Here is an 18,146-nt window from a genome sequence, read left to right on the forward strand (position 1 = left end):
TTAGAACTTAAGGACATTCTTCAGTGCTAACTAAATAGCCAAACAGAGTTTGGATTTTCCATTCTAAGAATTATTCTAAGAGTTTATTTTTTTGTTTTTAAAATATCCTCACAATAATCAGTAAGTTTTGTAAATTAGCCATAACTAGTATGTGCAAGAAAATCTGTATCTTTGATGCTTAGTGATTTAATTTTTGATCTCTAGTTTCACATTACGCAGGTTATGAGATGAAGGAATAATAATTTTTCAAACTCCTCTAAAATATTCTTGCTTTTAATGACCTAGTCTTCCTAGCAGTTTTCTTTTACAGGCAGAGGAAATCACTGGTCCTTTTATTATGATAATCCTTGTTTTCCTTTTCAGTATGTATATGCATGCAGTATGTGAATACATGTTGAGAATATACATCTGCGTGTTTGTGTACAAGTATAAAAAGAAAAATTGTTAAGAAAGGATAGAACACAACCTTTATGATGTCAACATAGCAGGAGTTTACACAAAATGCAGTCCCTTTTCATGATTCATAAACATTATACTTTGACAATGCTGTGCCTCCAATCTAATCCTCTTGTGGTTCTCAGTAGTTTCACAATCTCTTTCCCAAGTATTGATAACCACTTTAAATTAAAACACTATATGCATAACAATAGGGTCCTGACTCTTCATTCTGGGGACATTGCTGTTTGGTTTGACATTTCATTCCACTGTAATTGACAGCATGGTGTTTTTTTCCATATAATTCTAAATAATTCAGTAGTCACAACAAGAATTATAACCTCACTGTTTCTTCCCCTTTCCAAATGGTTTATTAATGTAATCAGTAACACAACACAGCACTATAGGAGGACTCCACATGCTGTCACTTTCTGTCGAGGAAACAATTTCATTCTAACTAGAGGATACATTTCCAAGACAACACAAACCTGATGGACAGTTCTGGTAACAAGATAGTAATCTACTGGTACTCTATCTCAAAACTGCTCATAATGTACTTTTTTTCTAGTCAATAAAAAAAAAATGACACTCAAAATTAACATACCCAGGTTTCCAAAGACCTGTGGTGCAGAATTGCTTTAAGCTTAAGGTATCTGCAACTAACACGGGATATCATACTTAAAGAAAATAATGAGCAAAGGATTAAGTTTTAAACAACATACTTTTGCTGAAAACAAAGGCAGGGGAAACAAGAGCAGATAAAAAATGTCAGAAGCTCACAGTAACCCACGTAACAGCTATTTCTAAAGCAAGTGCCAACAGGAACTGCAAAGATGTACTTTACTGCACATGAAGATGTCATTATCTTCAAACAAAAGAAAAATCCTTTTTGTTTCCCATGTGGTTCCTTCTAATAGTTCAGAGATATCATCTGCTCTGACTTAGCAGACTGATTTCCTTTATTGATCTCTTTCAGGTCAGTCTCTATAGCAAACTTAATGAAGCATTCCCTCTGGCTCTCTGTCCACCCAGACCACAAGTAGCCTGGTCTAGCTACAGAATTCTGACAACAGAGATGCCTACCAAGCTGCTGCAAAATAAAAATTTCATTTTAGGTTCCTAAATATGCATCCAGTTATTTACACAATGAATAGGAATAGTAGTTCCCACACTGAGCAGACAATATAGTTAACACTGAATTAAACACAACAGAAATTATAGCCACATGTCTAGTGTTTTTCTTTAATAAAGACATTTCATTATTCACTTGGCACAGCCATAGATTAATTATATCTTCAAGGATATTTCAAAATGCTTTAGCAAGTCCTTGAAAACATCACTGCAATATTTCACGGACATTTAAGTTTTGAAGCATCAATTTGGTTTCTTGGAAAAACAGCTTTCAGTCACACTACTCAAAATACATAACTTCTTAAGGACCAAGACCAACAAAAACATTGAATCACAAGTACTCTGTGCCTGAGGTGTTCTACTGGTGAGAAAGTCCTGGGGAGAGCAACAGCAGTCAGTTCACAAAATATAACATTCTCAGTTGTGTCCAACTGACAGCTCTACAAACTCAAGTACTAGCATGGCTGTTTGAGAACAGTATTGCAAGATTTTTCAGGTAACACTGCACTTTCCTGTGTCACTTCAAGGAGTTGCTCTGAAATATTTCTATACTTTACAGATTACGTTCCTGTACAGGTCAAAGATCTGAGTGGTGAAGCACTCAGCTTTCTGTTTCCCTTTTTCCTCCTCTTTTAAAAGGTCCTAGCTGGTTCCAGTTTTCTGGGTATCAATTACAGCGAAGAGATTAAAGGTACATGCTTTCTTGTTTTCTTAAAATCAGGGATTTTAAATAAAATTGCAAGGCATGGGCTTCTTCTCTTGCGTGATGGGAAGGTACTGCAAATACAGGACTGGACTGTGAGACGTCAAGTGAAGTAAGGTTGGGAGTGAAGTTACTGGCCTGAAATGGTGCCGAGTTACTCATAAAATTATCTCCTTTTCCCAAATTACATCAGAAGAGCAAGGGCATCATTACTGATTCAGAAAGCTAAAAGGATGCTAGAGACCTAAAACAGTCTTCTTGCCTCAATAAAGCATTTTCCCTGCTCTAAATGCTTATTTATAATCTCACTTGCAGAACTGCACAACAAACATGGCCTCCTGCCATAAGTGTTCTGAATCTTTGGGATTGGCAGTTTTGTCCTTTTGTGTTAAGGCAAGTGCATGCCTCATTATTTAGTAAAAATACCATAAATGCTAAGCTAACTGCAAATTCATATGTAGGACTGATAAAATCCTTAGTCAGTACAAAGATGTTATAGTATGTTTTACATGTTACAGCTCTTGATAAAGATGTTTAGATTCAATAACACATTTATTTGAACTTACCACACCACCTTTTGATGGGCAACTGAGGCACAACAGGTGATTTCTTTGGGTTGAGAAAGGGTTCTTAAGCAGTAATTCCTTTAAGACTTCCAAGGTGCATGGACAAGTAAGGTGATTTCAGGGACATCATATGAGACAGGTGAAAACAGCCAACTCTACAAAAGCACATGCAACAACCTACACAGTCTGTCCCCAGACAATTGCTATTTTCAGGATGCAGGAAGGGTAAAAGCTTTCAGAAAGGCTCAACATTGTAAAATTAAGAATGAACTGCATTTTTTACCTATAAATTTAAAACATTATGAGATGTTTTTCTTTTTGAATGCTAGAAGTTGTGAGCCTGAGAAAATTCAGTATCAATTATCACAAAACCAAACACAACTTGCCCTCCTTCTTCAGAACTTGACAGCTGAACTCTATTTTATAATTATATATCATCACAAACACAGAAACTGAAATTAAGCTCTCTGCAGTCATGTTCAAGGTCCTCAGATTTCATTATTACTATTACTATTTTTACAGTGGAGTTGATGGCCACTTAAAACAGACTGCCAAACCTAATCCTAGTATTAATTAATTTAAATCAACTATCATTGTTACAAAGTGGATCTCAGAAAAATGATTCTGCTTATTGAACATTATGGTTCTGGTACTAATTCACTATTCTTGCTCTGCTAAAAGGCTGAGTCACACTTGAACTTTTACTATCTATATGCAACTGTTAAGATAATCAACAAGCTGTTCATCTGTTGCAAAACAATTTTTTGGAACTTCCATAAGCTGGTGAAAATTTAAGCAGACATATAACCATGAGGATGACAATATTTCTCTGAATGGTGTGATTTCAGTCATGCGCAGACTTCATATATAAAAGGAAAGCTCAGTTTAGTGTAATACCTAATAGTCTTTGATAAGCCAAATATATGATGAAAATTAGGAATTGAAATAGTGATTTTGTTCTGCTCCACTGACAGTTTTCATACTTTTGACCAAGCTTCTGTAAATTGAAAAAATTGTCTGTCATATTAACTTAAGAAAATACTACCTTGAGGTTTTAAAATCTAAAGCTTTCAGGAAAAGAGAACAAAGAATCATGAGGACAAGACATAGCATAGCATGTTTTGGGAAGAGTGGTTTCTGTTGTACTTGAAAAGATAGTTATACTGAACATATATCAGGCAGAATTAACAAGAAATTTTACTTAGAGAAACAATGTTGGTGATAAAGACATGGCTGAATTCCATTGCTTCAAGATGTACTAAAAGTCCACCACAGATAACCTTCACTTCATACTAACAAAGGCCTGGCCTGCATTAGTTAAGAAAAACACAGCATGCTCAGAGAAGAAGTAAAGAATGTAACTATAGATATTGACTATTTTCACTTGTAATTGACAACAGTGCAGAGATCACATGAGGAAGCTGTTTGTGCAGCTCTGTGAAAGCTGTGATGCCTCCCAGGAGTTCAGCTTCCCAATTCAAATATCGGACAGACAGGCATGCAGGTACAGTGTGGTGAGAGACCAAGGGCACTAAACAGAGCCCCAGGGCCACTTCAACTTGCTCTGCTTTCAAACTCTGTACTCATATAACCTGTGTTAGTACAGAAGTAAACATTTCAGTTTCTTTCATGAAAAGTAATCAATTCCACTGCTTTGAACTGGGTCATCCAGACTGATTCATTTTTAGTCAAGTACCTTGCAAAGAACTATTACTGCATCATTTTAAAAGATAACTTTAGGAATGTTCCCACACATTAGAAAGATGTTCCCACTTAAATAGCTAAAAAATCCTGAAATTTCCTCAAATTAATTTTAGATCTTTATTTTGTATGTCACAAGGCTGGTTACTTCTCATGCATTTCAGATCACTGACTGCTAAAATAGGAACTGAACTAGTAATGCCAGTATTACTACTACAGAGAAGAAGCACTGCTCTTAAGGATGACAAGGTATAATACTTCCTTTGTCAATGCAATTAGTTTCCTTTACAGTTCTTTTTTTAAAGAAAAGTGTAAGAAAACAAAACAAAACCAAAGAACAACTGCACTACAGTACTGAATAAAAGAAGGAATATTTTCACATACACAGCCATACTCTGTGCTACAAGTGCCATTAAACAGTAGCATGGCTCTCACTAACCTCCTGTACATGAGAACATTTCAACAGCACTACTGTTAAGCAGCAATGTCAGAATATTTCCCTGGGAGCTGAAAAAATTTCATATAGTCAGACATTCCCTCAAATGCCTGTTACGCCTTGTACTCCTATTTTAAAAACAAGCTTTCCAAATTGACCAAAGCACAATGGAATACTATCATACTGTAAGATACAGTAATGTTTTAACTTAATGAAAAGAGCATATTAATTCTATTAATATTTCTTAATATATACTTCATTTTTAACTCAGTTAATGCATATGTTTTTTTCAGATCCCATGAAAATGTGAACAAAAATAAAGCTATTTTTTTCATACCATTAGTTTCTGCAAATTTCTGTATATCAGCCAGAGTTTTCAGTTCTTTCCTTGGGCAAGCTGATACACACAAGGCAATAGACTTAATCTTCTGATGTACTAGATCAATGTTGCATGGATCCAAGAAGAATACATATCTATGGAAAGAAAAAAGGTAAATTGCTTTTATTTAAATTAACAATTACACTGAACAAAATGTCAGACTACGGGATTCAATCAAGATTGAGTGATTCAGTTTACCCAGAAACACGTGAAATTTGATATTATTGTAAATAGGTGGATCAAAAGAATTTTTGTACTCAACATATGCACAACAAACATATGGGTATTTAACTCTACCTGATTCAAGTCCATTAAAATGGTGATACTCATAAAAACAGTAGTCCTGCCATGCCTCTTCACAGATATGAGTCCAAACATTCACAAAACTTTACTCCAACATTAAACGTGACTTAGAAAATTCCTATTTTTTTACAAAAAACCCAACAAACCAAATAAAGCCATTCTTGTTCTGCAAAAAAGAAAAGGTCCACAGCTATATTAATGAATACACCTAGCACCAGTAATTAAGAACAGCTTTTTAGTATAGATTGATTTTCCATCCATGACTGAACCAATTACTTTAGTATTTACTTAGAAATTAAATTCCTTCAGATATTTCACATAAAATTATCTAATGTTTAAGGGCAGTATTTTGAAGAGATTCTACTTGCTAACTTTTCACAATGAATGCCATTTGAAAATCCAATGCATGAAGTACATATTTTAGATTCTTAACTAACATCTCCTGGCTATATTTATGACAAGCACTAACCCTACAGAATTTCCACTGATGGTGTAATGGAGATGCTTTTCTCTTTGGAAGGTGAACAATTCTTAAATGCCTACAGTTCTAATGATGTACTAAGCGTTGAAATATTCTCTTCATATTACCTAACATCATCATATGAAAACACCAGAAATCTGCCATATAAAATGCTATTTCTATTTTTGCAGTCCTCACAATGGGAATTCATTCTGTAACCAGTAAAATCCCTTTCACTCCCAAAAACCATTTAGGTCCTCCCTGAACACCTTTAGTCTATATGCTAATTGCTGTCTACTGTTCTATTACCCAGTGTCAGTGTACAAGAATGATTACTAGTCTTGTAGAGTACAGTCTTCCTTACAAGTCTATCAAAACCCATATTGTTTAAATCAACTGTAACATGGTAATAGGTTACTTCCATTCTCATAATATTTCTTTCCTCTTCAAGTTCTCAGTGAAATCATCCACCCCTACTTCTCTTCTACTTACTACACACTAGACATCTTGGGACTTTATAGAAAGACCACTGAAATCTGACAAGCAAGTGTAAACACAAAAATTATGTCATGCAGACACAGTAAAAGTTACTGCATGCAAGCAATAAGCCACAGTTTTCCCTTATTTCAAATAAAATAATCTTGAATTGGTACCAAGACATACAAAAGCTGTATTAATTGAAGTTTCCTCCGGTTGCTATCCCATACAGTAATGTACATGGCAGAACAGTGTCTACTTCTTTGAGGGTATTTGGTCAAAGGAGCTCCAAAAAGAACCTACAGAGTCAAACCTGACTGATACAGCAAGCGAGGCTAGGATAGGAACAAACCTGGCCAATCTCACTAATTGGCAAGGATATGTGGATTACGAAAATGGTTATTTTTCACTAAGACTATCTGGCTAAGGACCTTGCCAAATTGAGATAAAGAAAAGGAGAGAGACACTCAGACATAAAACTCGTCCCCTTAATAAAAACAATAATCAGAAACAAGCCCAGTCAATGACAGTAATTGATGGACTATCAAAAAATTGCACAGGGACTTTGCAATTGATAGAGATGCAAACTCCTAAGAGCAGAATGTAGTAGGGGTCAGTGGGGACCCTGTCAGCAGAGGCAACATGCATGGGACAAGGTAGCAGACAGGGATGTAGAAGTAACAGTTACATGCAAGCTGATGTTGGTCAGTATGTTATCTGACCTCAGCACCTGATTACTGCAGTCTATCTTGTCCTATTACTAAAGCTTTTAACTCTCTCCGCATAAATCTAATCTCTATCCCATGTGCATGGATGCTGCAAGTGCTGCAGGGATTAAGCACTAGCTACTCTGGGGACTGACAGGGGTGTGAGGAATTTGGTGTCAGCAACTGGAATCAGACCAGGGGTTTGGGTGCCACAGGACTGTGGTGTCAGCTACCAAAGTGGGTGGGGTCTCAGTGCCATTGGCAGGGACGGATCTTGGCAATGAGCTGCTGGGGTGGGAACAATTTGTGCCCACAAAAAAAAGCAGCCAGAGTTGATAGACTCAGCATAGGTGGTCACAGCCCTTGCAGTGCTGGCTACTGATGGGGATGAACACCTGTACTTTCTCCAGAACAGAGCTATGCAAATTATAGAATCATAGAAAATACTGAGTTGGAAGTGACTCACAAGGATCACCGTGTCCAGCTCCTGGTATAACTCACTAGAAAACTCCAAGCCGTATCAGAAAATGAGTAGAGAGGTCTAGGTGAGAAGTGTTGTGTGAGCAGAAGGTCTGTGGTGTTACTGGGGGGAAACTGAGGGTTTCCGTGGGTGCTTGTGGAATGACTGCATGAGTGTTTGACACTTAGCACCAAACTAGATCAATTTCTGAGTAGGGGGAACTCATAAGGTGGATAAGGTGCTGTGCTGGCTCTTGGAGAATCCGCAAAAGTGTGTGAGCTTGCGAACCTGTGAAGTGTCGTACGTGTTCCTACACAAGTAACCTTCTGCCACTGTCAGCCTGTGAGGACAAGGGAACATGGTTGGCTGAACTTGTGAATACCACTGTTGAAGGCAGCACCTTGTCACTGTCAGTCTGTGTAACCAGCTATGTCAATGTCCCACATGGTACTGTCCATCCACATCTCTCAGCCTAGGCAGAGACCCTGGGTTCTGGGAGCTGTAGGACTGGACTCCAGCTCCTGGATGGGAGTGCTCTCTGAATTTTCCTAAGGAAACCAAATCAGGAATGTCACCATTAGCAAGCTAGAACTCATCCCACTTTTACAGTGATTTCAATTCAAGGGTCAAACTATCATTTTAATCGCCTGAATATCTTTTAAAATAAATGCTGCAATTCTAACTCAAAACTGGAAGTTTACAAATACAATGCAATTACAGCATCACACAGCATCATACACAGTTTTGACAGAAGTGTGGGCATAGCCTTGAACAGCACATGTAATTCAAACACTGCATTGTATGGTAAAGAGACAGTTCTGACAGCAATAAGGGAGTTGCACAGAAAACTCCAGGCTATCAAATCTGTGGCTTCAATCTGTGGCCTTGGAAGACACAAGATAATTAACATTATTTTTACTTCATCGCAGCTAAAACAAGAACTAAAATTCTAGGAACCAGAATTACAGAAGAAGAGTTAATTTCTTTTTGTTTATAAAGAGTACGTGTAGAAAATAAGTGATTTTACTGCAGAAAATTTCATACTGTGTCACCACAGGACAGAATTTGTTTCTCTCTACAAGAATGTCATTACATGCTTTGTGCTGTAATTTCAGTTATTTACAATCAGCAATAGACTAATTTTCTAATAAAGAAGTAACTTATATCAGCAATACAAAGACTGATGTAAACAAAGTAATCATATTGTTAGAGATGCTTCAATACTGCAAATGAAAATATGTTTGCTATTTGAAAATCAATATAGTAGACTTACAGCATATGCTCATTTATGTATTTTTATGCAGTATCAGCCCTGTAGAGAAGGAGGTACTGGTGCATGAAAAATTGGACATGACCCGGCAATGTACACCTGCAGCCCAGAAAGCCAACTATATCTGAGACTTCATAAAAAGAAGCATGACTAACAAATGAAGTTTTACTCCACCCTGAGGGGGATCCCCCAGCTGTTATAGTGCAACCAGCTCTGGGATGCCCAGAACAGGAAAGACATGAACCCATTACAAGAGCAGAGGAGACCCATGAAAATGATGCGAGGGCTATAGCATATGAAGATGTGCTAAGAGAGCTGGGGTGCTCATCCTGGAGAAGAGAAAGCTGTGGAAACACCTTTTGGCAGCTTTCCAGTACTTATGGGGGCTTCTGTAAGAGACAAAGTGACTTGTCACACAGGCAAATAGTTAAAGGACAAGGGGGAATGGCTTTAAATTAGAAGAAGGCAGAATTAGAATGACATAATCATCAGAAAAAGACCCTTCACACCATCTATTCTAACTGTAAATGCATTGCCAAGACCACCACTAAACTATGTCCCTAAGCACCAAATCTACATATTTTTTAAATACCTCCAGGAATGATGACTCCACCACTTCCCTGACTTGATAACCTTTTAGGCAAAAAAAGAATTGTCATAACATCCAAACTAAACATCCCCTTGCACAGTCTGAGACCCTTTTCTCTTATGCCGTCACTTGTTACCTGGGAGAGGAGATTGATTTCCCCATCCTTTCAGGCAGCTGTAGAGCAATAAGATGAAACCAAGAACCAAGAATCTGAGCATTAAAAACACTTAGACAAAGCTAGCATTTTAAATATTATCTAAAAATTAACAGCTAGAGTGTACATCCCATATGGCATGTTACAGGACCTGTAATGACCATATTGCAACACAGACTATAGAACCAAGCGAAACCCCCACAAAAACCAACCTAAGATGGTATGAAGATGACCACATTGCAACCACTTGCTAACACAACAGCAAACTAATGAAAAGTAAGACTACCCCAGGCCCTAATAGTGCTTTTGGTCCAGGCTGTCATGTAAGAGACAGGGAATTTACACTGCAAGGGAAATAATTCCCCAGGTATTTCTTTGTTCAGCACATCAACAGAGCTACCAGATACCATAACTGATCTGTACCATCTAATGGAGATGAGAGTCTAGTCTCAAAAATTTCTTCAACAGTAGGGCATATTGAGTTTCACTCAACCAAATTCTCTGTGTACATGCTACAAACCATCCCAGGGTCTTCCCATTACCTAAGCTTCAAGCATTTCCTGGGGTCATAGGCAGGCACTCAGGCAGAATGCCACCCTAACTATTCTGCATAGCATCATCTAGTATTTGAGTAGACAGCACAAAACTAAATTCTGTCCAAATAACAACTTATTGGCGATGGAAAACCAGCCTGAACTAGCATTTCAGCTGGCTGCTGTGATTATCCTTTATTTGCAAATAAAAGGTCATTTTTAACCCCTTACAACTATCAGAATTTGTAAAGCAAGAAGCTTACTTGAAGGAGAGAGATTTAATTAGAATTCACTGCCAGCTCTAGAGTATAATCCTATGTCTGACTCTGGAAAACAGACTATTAGTGTTTTGTGGTTACTTTGTAAAAATAAAAGGATGTCTGATCCACTCTTTGTTCATGAGACCAGGTTGTAAAATCCTCCTTCCCAATATTTCATCTTACTGGTTTCAGCATATCTGATGTACACATCTTATGTCTGTGAGAACTCTGCTTTTCACCCCTACCACCCAGATTTCCATATCCACATAGACAACATCAATTTCACTTCCACATGACAGTGCCTATGGGTTGCTGTCACATACAATGAAGAAAATGTTATTTTTACAGATGATTTAGCTTTTCAGCCCTTGGACTAGGAAATGAAAATGGATTTACCCTGCAAGCAAAATGAAATGAGAATAACTTCATGTTTTCAAGGCCCTGTTTGTGGAGCTTAAAAGTCTTTTCTTTCTCTACACAAACTGAAATGTACAGACAGGAAGAAGAGTTTATTTTTACAGTCTGTCTGCAAAATGCTCCTATAAAAATAGCATTAAATACTCCCATGAACCCCACCTCAGACACTGTAGGAACTCCATCTGCTAGAGACAGATGCAAAGCAGATAGCTTTTTTAATTTGCTTGGCAATTTTTCAGAAGAAACTATGGAGTGTGAGAGAAGGAAGGATCACTCACTTATATAATAACCAATCCTTTCCTAAACTGGATACCCTGGACTATACAAGGCACTTTATGTGAACAGTTAAAGAATAATTTGCCTTAGCAGAGGATTTTCTCTTAACCAAATAGAGATTATTATAACTCATATGTGTGTATCTATTAATTTGCTTAGGTCATGCGTCAAGCCATGGCATCTTTGTTAGAAAAGCATAATTCTTTTAAACCTCTTTTAAGACTTCTTGACAAACTACAGGCTCTCTCAATTACCTGTATTGAAAACAGTCTATCTGCTGTCTTTTGAGCTTGCATTTACAAGAGGAATTTACTTAGTGGTGGATGTTTCCCCACATGATGCTCTAACTTATGTCACACATAGAAGACTATTACAATATTAATTATTACATTTCAATAAGGTGTCTGAATTTCTCTACCTTCACATGATCTCAGACACCATTTCTTTCTAAAGGTAAACTTAAAATTACGATTTTAAAATTTGCATTTTTTCTCAGAACACTAGAATCATAAGTTTGTACTTTATACTCATGGATGTAGAAAGTGCTAAAATGTTTATGTAAAAATATAAGAAAATTATGTTGCATAAGCTTTAAGCCTTTCAACCCTCTTGAAAGATGGTATTAGATCAAGAAATTATTTTTCTGACAAAAGATAACTGTAAAAAGTTCCAGACATTTTACTTACCTCAAATCTTTCTGGTTACCACCAATTATCTACACATTAAATCTTAAATGGGTATTTATAAGTCTTTGGAACAGCAACTCAAAAGAAGCCAATCTCAGAAAAGCGTGCTTCCAAAATAACTTAAAAAATCACCAATTTTCTGTTAGTCTGAATGTGTGAAGCAAAAGGCTGTCATACTCAGAAATTAGTAACTTTTCAGCTCCTTGAAGCAATTGATGGTGAAAAAGCCAGGTTTTTTTGTCAGTTTACATTACTGTACTAAACAGTTTACTTTCTGAAATCACGCAAACTGTACAGGACTCTGAGCTTGTCTGACTGACAAGACAGACCTCAACAGACATTCACAGGTATTCAACCTGTCAGTCCAGAATTCTTCCCACAGTTCCAGTACTACTATTACTGTGATGTCTTCCTGTACAACACATAGGAAGTACCTGAACTTTGTTTTAACAGGACACTGCTTAATCAAAGCTTGGTGCACTTCTAAAGTTTTGTGCATTTTCTCCACAAGTCACATATGTACATTCTGTCTGTAGTTTAAATTTTAAAGTCTTACTCTCATGCACCAGATATATCTCATCTCCCCCTACTCCTAGTGGCAGAAACTGAGCGTACAACATCAAAAGCAAACATTGGTATCAAAGCCTGCTCCCAAATCTGAGAATACTTGTCACACCTAGAAATCTAGCAAACAAGACTTTTCAGTGGCCTAGTACAATGTCCTACATGAAATCGATACTGAGAAAAAGTAATTCCTCAATTACTTTTGATTATGAGCAGTATTCATACTGCATATCTGCCAACATATAGCCCAATGTTTGTGGTTGTTACAAAAGACTGCTGTCCTCCAAGTGAGAAAAGTGTCAAAGGACAAGTACACGAGTTAGGATGTCCCTTTTCCCATTTTATTTGAAACCACTCCCAAAGAAAGAAAGATTTTGCCTTTCCTGATTTACAGAATGCAAAAAAATGTATCACATACTTACTTCTTGTGTGTGAGGTCCAGACCACTGTTGACTATTCCCTCCACTTTGACATTTTTCTGTCCACAAATATTTCCATAACTGTCATATCCTGAAAGCAGTCTTGCAGCTGCTCCTGTAGCTATTGAAAAGCCACAGATAAAACCCTGGAGGAATAAAAAAATCCCACAGTTTAGCGATACTCTGTTTCACATCTGGGAAAAGTCAGTTTTATTAATTTATTTCTAAACAGAGGTTGTCTAAAAATTCTTTCCGACTGGAAAAGGAAAGACAAGGATTATCAACAGAACTGCTGTGCAGTAATAAAACTGAATGCAAGGTAAGAGATGATTCACATATGTAACACTGGGTATTATACAAGCATAGTTAAGACTCCTGTATGTGGTCTATTTGAAAGTCATATTGTCAGCAAGTGGGCATGAAGCAGAAGGGAGAAGTCAGTAAGTGGGCAACAGCAGGCAGTGAAGGAGAGCTACAAGCAAAGAGATAGAGTTTTCAAGGATTGCTATGCATCTTAGACAATTCCTCCCAATCCAGATTTTCTTGCTTTCAGATTTTTTTTCTTTCCTTTAAATTAAGTACTTTCAAAGATGAGCTAGAATTAAGACGCCTATCTAACACAAGTTTCTTTTAAGGAAATCCTCTTAAAGCAAGTGACCAGGTCAAGGCCACTGTGGTTTCAAATGCTGGTTTTAAATGCAGGAAATAAACAGATGCAAAGTAAGATGGTTCAGACCAAGTAATATGGAAAATGCCCTTAGTAGGCAAGTCTTGCTGTGAACTCCCAGAGATATTTTACGAGCAAAACCAAGATTAAGGCAATGATTGTGAAAACAAGACGCTGACCCAAAAGCTTCATTATCAAACCACTGTCAGGGAGAAATGAACCATCAGCTCACTCCACTACCACCAAGGATCTGATTTTACATGTGAGACAGGCTAAGATTTGAGAAGTGGAAGCAGAATAAACAGCTGAGACAAGTGTATGGAGCAACAGATGGCAGTGTCAGGATCAGATGAAATGATGATAACAGGTAATGACGTTGGCATGGAACAGTGAAAATGTGGGTGGTGCACCCTGCAAGTGAAGTCTCCTAGAACGGTAACTGTGTGACCTAGTCAGATGATTTCTCTGTATATTACATTGCTTAGACAGGAAAATTTGGGACACTTGTGCAGAGAAAACTAATTTATTATTGGAAGAACAGGTAAATAATCAAATAATCAGGGAACATCAACAAACCAGAAAAAAAACAAATGCAAAAGAAATCTACTTGTTTCAGGAAGCGCTGTGCTTTTTGCAATTTTAAGATACTCACATTACAGTGATACTGTAATACATATGATTTTAAATAATCATTATGATTTTTACATTTGAAGCCCAACCATTGAAAAAAAAACTCTGGGGAAAGCAGAAGAAACTTTTCAATGTAATTATTCCAAAAACCAGAAACTGAGGAAGAGCAGAAAAGAAGGCTGAGAGCACTTAATCCCCCGAAGGACACCTGCTTGCAGTACAGCAGTACAAAGCAGCAATGGACACTCTCTGTTTAAGAAGAGTAGCAAACACCGGATCATGAAACAAAGTAAGATGGAAAGAAGTATACTTCTAATTTTCATTAATCTGCAGCTTTCAGAAGTTTGGTCTTTTAATAAAAAGTATAAAGTGTTGTGAGGCTGATTTGAAAAAGTTGATGGGTCCATCACAGAGGACAGAACTGTTAAAACTTTGAAAAAATATCTTATTATTAGTAATATGGTTGTTAACAATAGCTGCTTCTACTAAGTATACAATAAAAATAAATTAATTAAATAAACAAAACCCCAGTTAGCTCTTTAATAGTCAGAATCTTTTTTTCTCACAAAAAAACTTTACTGTGATTCACAGAATTGTTTACCAGACTTCCAGCTACCATTCTGGGACATGCAGAGTCCCATAAAGTACATGAGTCAACTGATAATTTGCCATGCTGAAAAAAATCACTTACCACCGAGACTGCAGTTTCAGGGGAAGAGAAGCTAGAGAAAGAACTGACACCAGCAATTAATTATGGTTCCCTACCAAAGGCCTACCAAAGTATTTTCACACTACCCATTTCTGATCTTTGCTGGTGATCAAGTTACTGATAGGTTTTGAAACTCCTTCCTTATGAATGCAAACTCTTCAACTCTATAACATTTCCAAAATCTGCTGAGTTTTACTCACCATTCCTATGCAGAAGACAATGAATAAGAGCAGCCATGGTACATCTGTGCAGCTGTGGTCTTCCAGAGGCTTCCACTCTCGCTTGGAACTCTTGTGTGAGAAGAGAGACACAAGGTTAAAAACACTTTGTCTGTTCATAATAGAAAAAGGCAGAAAACTATTCTACAGGTAATTTATGTACAGCAGGAGCCATCTTCAAATACCAAGATAGTTGAAGAACCTTGGCTGAAAGACTAAGAGTAAGGCTCATGTAAGATTTCAAAATAAGTGCCTCCACAAGAGCTAGACCATCAAATAGTTATTTACCAAAAAATAGCTAATTTATCCAGAAATTTACAAATATTTATCCACAAAACATGTTATTTTCACTAGTCTTTTTATTACCAGAAAACAGAAATGAATGGCATGAAATTGACAGTATCTCCTATTGCACAGCTAGATTTCACAGCGACCTTTCAGTAATCTGATTTCCAGAAAGGATAACTATTAAACTTTTCAAAAAACCCTAGGTTTTCAAATACAATTGGCAGGCTGAACAAGAGCTATGGATGTAGAAAGGAGGGAATAAACTGCTGTTTAAGGAACAGTTTTCTACCTGCCATAAGGCAGCTGAGATTAACACTTCAGTGAAGAAATCCTTCATCTGTATTGTTATGGTGGCAGAAAGGTAAATGGTATAATTAAAGGTTGGAATACTCAATGATGGAGGTAGTTGTAAGCAATTTAGATAGTTTCCTGTTCATGAGGTAAAAATTCTCAAGTAAACATACATTGCTAAGATAATTAGAGTCTTATAAACAGTCAGGCAAAAAGGTTCCAGGAAAGGGAAAATAATAAGCACTAGCTCTAATATAAAACTAACCACCTAATCAGAATTTGTTGTAACAAAAATACTGATTACAGCTACTTGTAAAAATACACAGTTACAAAGAGAAGTTTTTTCAACAGGCTCCCAAATACTGAATCTTCATATGTATTGACTGAGACCCATGAACTGCAGACACTGTTTTAATCCTTCATTCAGGAAGAAAAGGAGGTTGATGTAAGGAGACTGCATACACAACTGTTCTCTCTAGAGAGAGAGTAAAGGGGATAACCTATACAAATTTTAAATTTATTTTTTTCTCTTAATACTCCTAGGAATCTTCAAGATTTTTCCGAACAGGTAGCAAATGTCACTGCTGAATTAAAACAGAATGGCTGGATGAAATGTCAACATGTTCTATCGCCAGTATGTATTTTGCATATTTTTAATAAAAAAACCCAAAAAACCAATAGCATGATATTAGCAAGGTGATTTTTTTCAGTATTCATGACTTTGGCTTTTTTTTGTTCACAAGCTCAAAACAACTTTTTCAAATACTCCCATTAGAAACTGGATAAACAAATAAAACTAAAAACTGGATAAACAAATGAAATCCTGAATGCATCACAAAAACGTGGTTTTCTAAGTAGTTCAACTTGGCATTCAGGAATTCCATGCTGATTTTGCAATGTTTACTAAGGAAGTTCCACTTACAGGTGTGATAAATGTAGTTTTACAGATGTGATAAGCACTGTTTTAATTCAAGCTGCAAATTCATTGTACATTCTGAAAGTCAAACTTTAGATTTTACTTAATAATCAGTAGTTAGAGGTGCTAAAAGGTCACATTATGCACTTTACAATGCACATTCAACAAAACTGAATTTTCTGATGCTGGCAGTTCACACTTAAAACTAGCACACTCTTTGAACTTAACATTTACAACAAGATTGTGACATTCATGTTGTTATAATTAGCATAATCATAACTGCATAAATTATGTAAGGCTTGGTGCTTCCTATTCCTAAATTCACTCCAAGAACTCTAGATTATTTAGAAATTTACTTTTATTTACAAACAGCAGAGAAAAAATTCAGCTACAGCTGCTGTCTTAAGAGCAAACTGCCCTTGGCAAAAGAGGGAGCAGCAAAATGCACTGCAGGGTGTGCTTTGTTTGTTTTGTTGGGTTTTTTTTTATCCTTTCTACCATCTGCATCCAAAATCTTTTAATAGGATTTTTAAAAGCCTCTAGAATAGCTCTGGCAAGGATTTTGGTTGTCTGACTAGTCACAGTTACCATAAGTAATCCATTTTACTTACTAAGTGGACTGCAATTTATATGTCAAAAAGAAACTTGAAATGCCATAACATGGAACATAGTCGGAAAGTTACACAGATAAACTAGTTCTCTATCTGTGATTCTTACTCTGTGAAAAACAAACAAAAAAAACAAACAAAAACAAAACAAAAACCCACATACCAACAAAAACACCAAAAAACCCCACCAAACCAGGAAGGTAATCTAAACAAAGTATCCTTGGATGAAAGTCAATAAGTAGTAAGATACTTACTAACTTATAATTTAACCACCTAGCATGGTAATGACATATAAAATTTTACATATATAGCCTGTCCAATCTTTATTGTCTCAGACCCCCATAAAACCCAAGCTAGCTACCATTATCTGTCTACTGTCTTCTTCCCAGTTACTTCTTTGTATTCCGGATTCCCAATGAATCCCTTTCCATCTCTTCATAGTCTTTTGTCCTTGTCTTTGATATCAGTGTCTCTGTTTCTCCAGCGATTGCTCCCTGTCTATTCTACACCCTTAGGCATTTACTCAGACTGCGATTTTCATGCTTTGGCAACATAAATTGTTAATTCATGGTCAACATAAGGTCTAACAAATGTTGTTTGTTCTGCAATCTGTAAACTATGCTTGTCTCCATTGTGATTGAAACACCATAACATTTTAGAAGACATGCTTTGCCTGAAATCCTAAATCAGCACTTCTACTCTTCCAGATATATTAGGAGCCTACAGTATTTGCTTATACAACAGAGCTAGAGGAAAAAAAAACAACAAACAACTGTAAATTATTAGATTAATTTCAAGTTTACCCTTGAAACAGAGGGAATTATTTTATTGCAATTATGAAATAAAAATTTCATAATTTACACAATGTTCCCTAAGGATATTCTTGCCATTAA

General features: G+C 36.5%; 1 protein-coding gene across 9 annotated transcripts in view; it reads right to left on the reverse strand.

Annotated features, from left to right (window-relative positions):
* Nucleotides 1-18,146, reverse strand: part of SLC44A1 (solute carrier family 44 member 1) — a 71,503-nt gene that overhangs the window by 40,414 nt on the left and 12,943 nt on the right. For all 9 annotated transcript variants that reach the window (XM_033520391.1, XM_033520392.1, XM_015653529.2 and 6 more), the window contains exons 2-4: nt 15,133-15,222; nt 12,930-13,072; nt 5,310-5,446 (exon numbers count right to left, since the gene is read on the reverse strand). In XM_033520391.1, coding sequence (XP_033376282.1) covers nt 5,310-5,446; nt 12,930-13,072; nt 15,133-15,222 — 370 coding nt within the window. The remainder of the gene's footprint in view (nt 1-5,309; nt 5,447-12,929; nt 13,073-15,132; nt 15,223-18,146) is intronic.

Source organism: Parus major, chromosome Z (genome assembly GCF_001522545.3).
Source record: "Parus major isolate Abel chromosome Z, Parus_major1.1, whole genome shotgun sequence".
Taxonomy (NCBI): Eukaryota; Metazoa; Chordata; class Aves; order Passeriformes; family Paridae; genus Parus; species Parus major.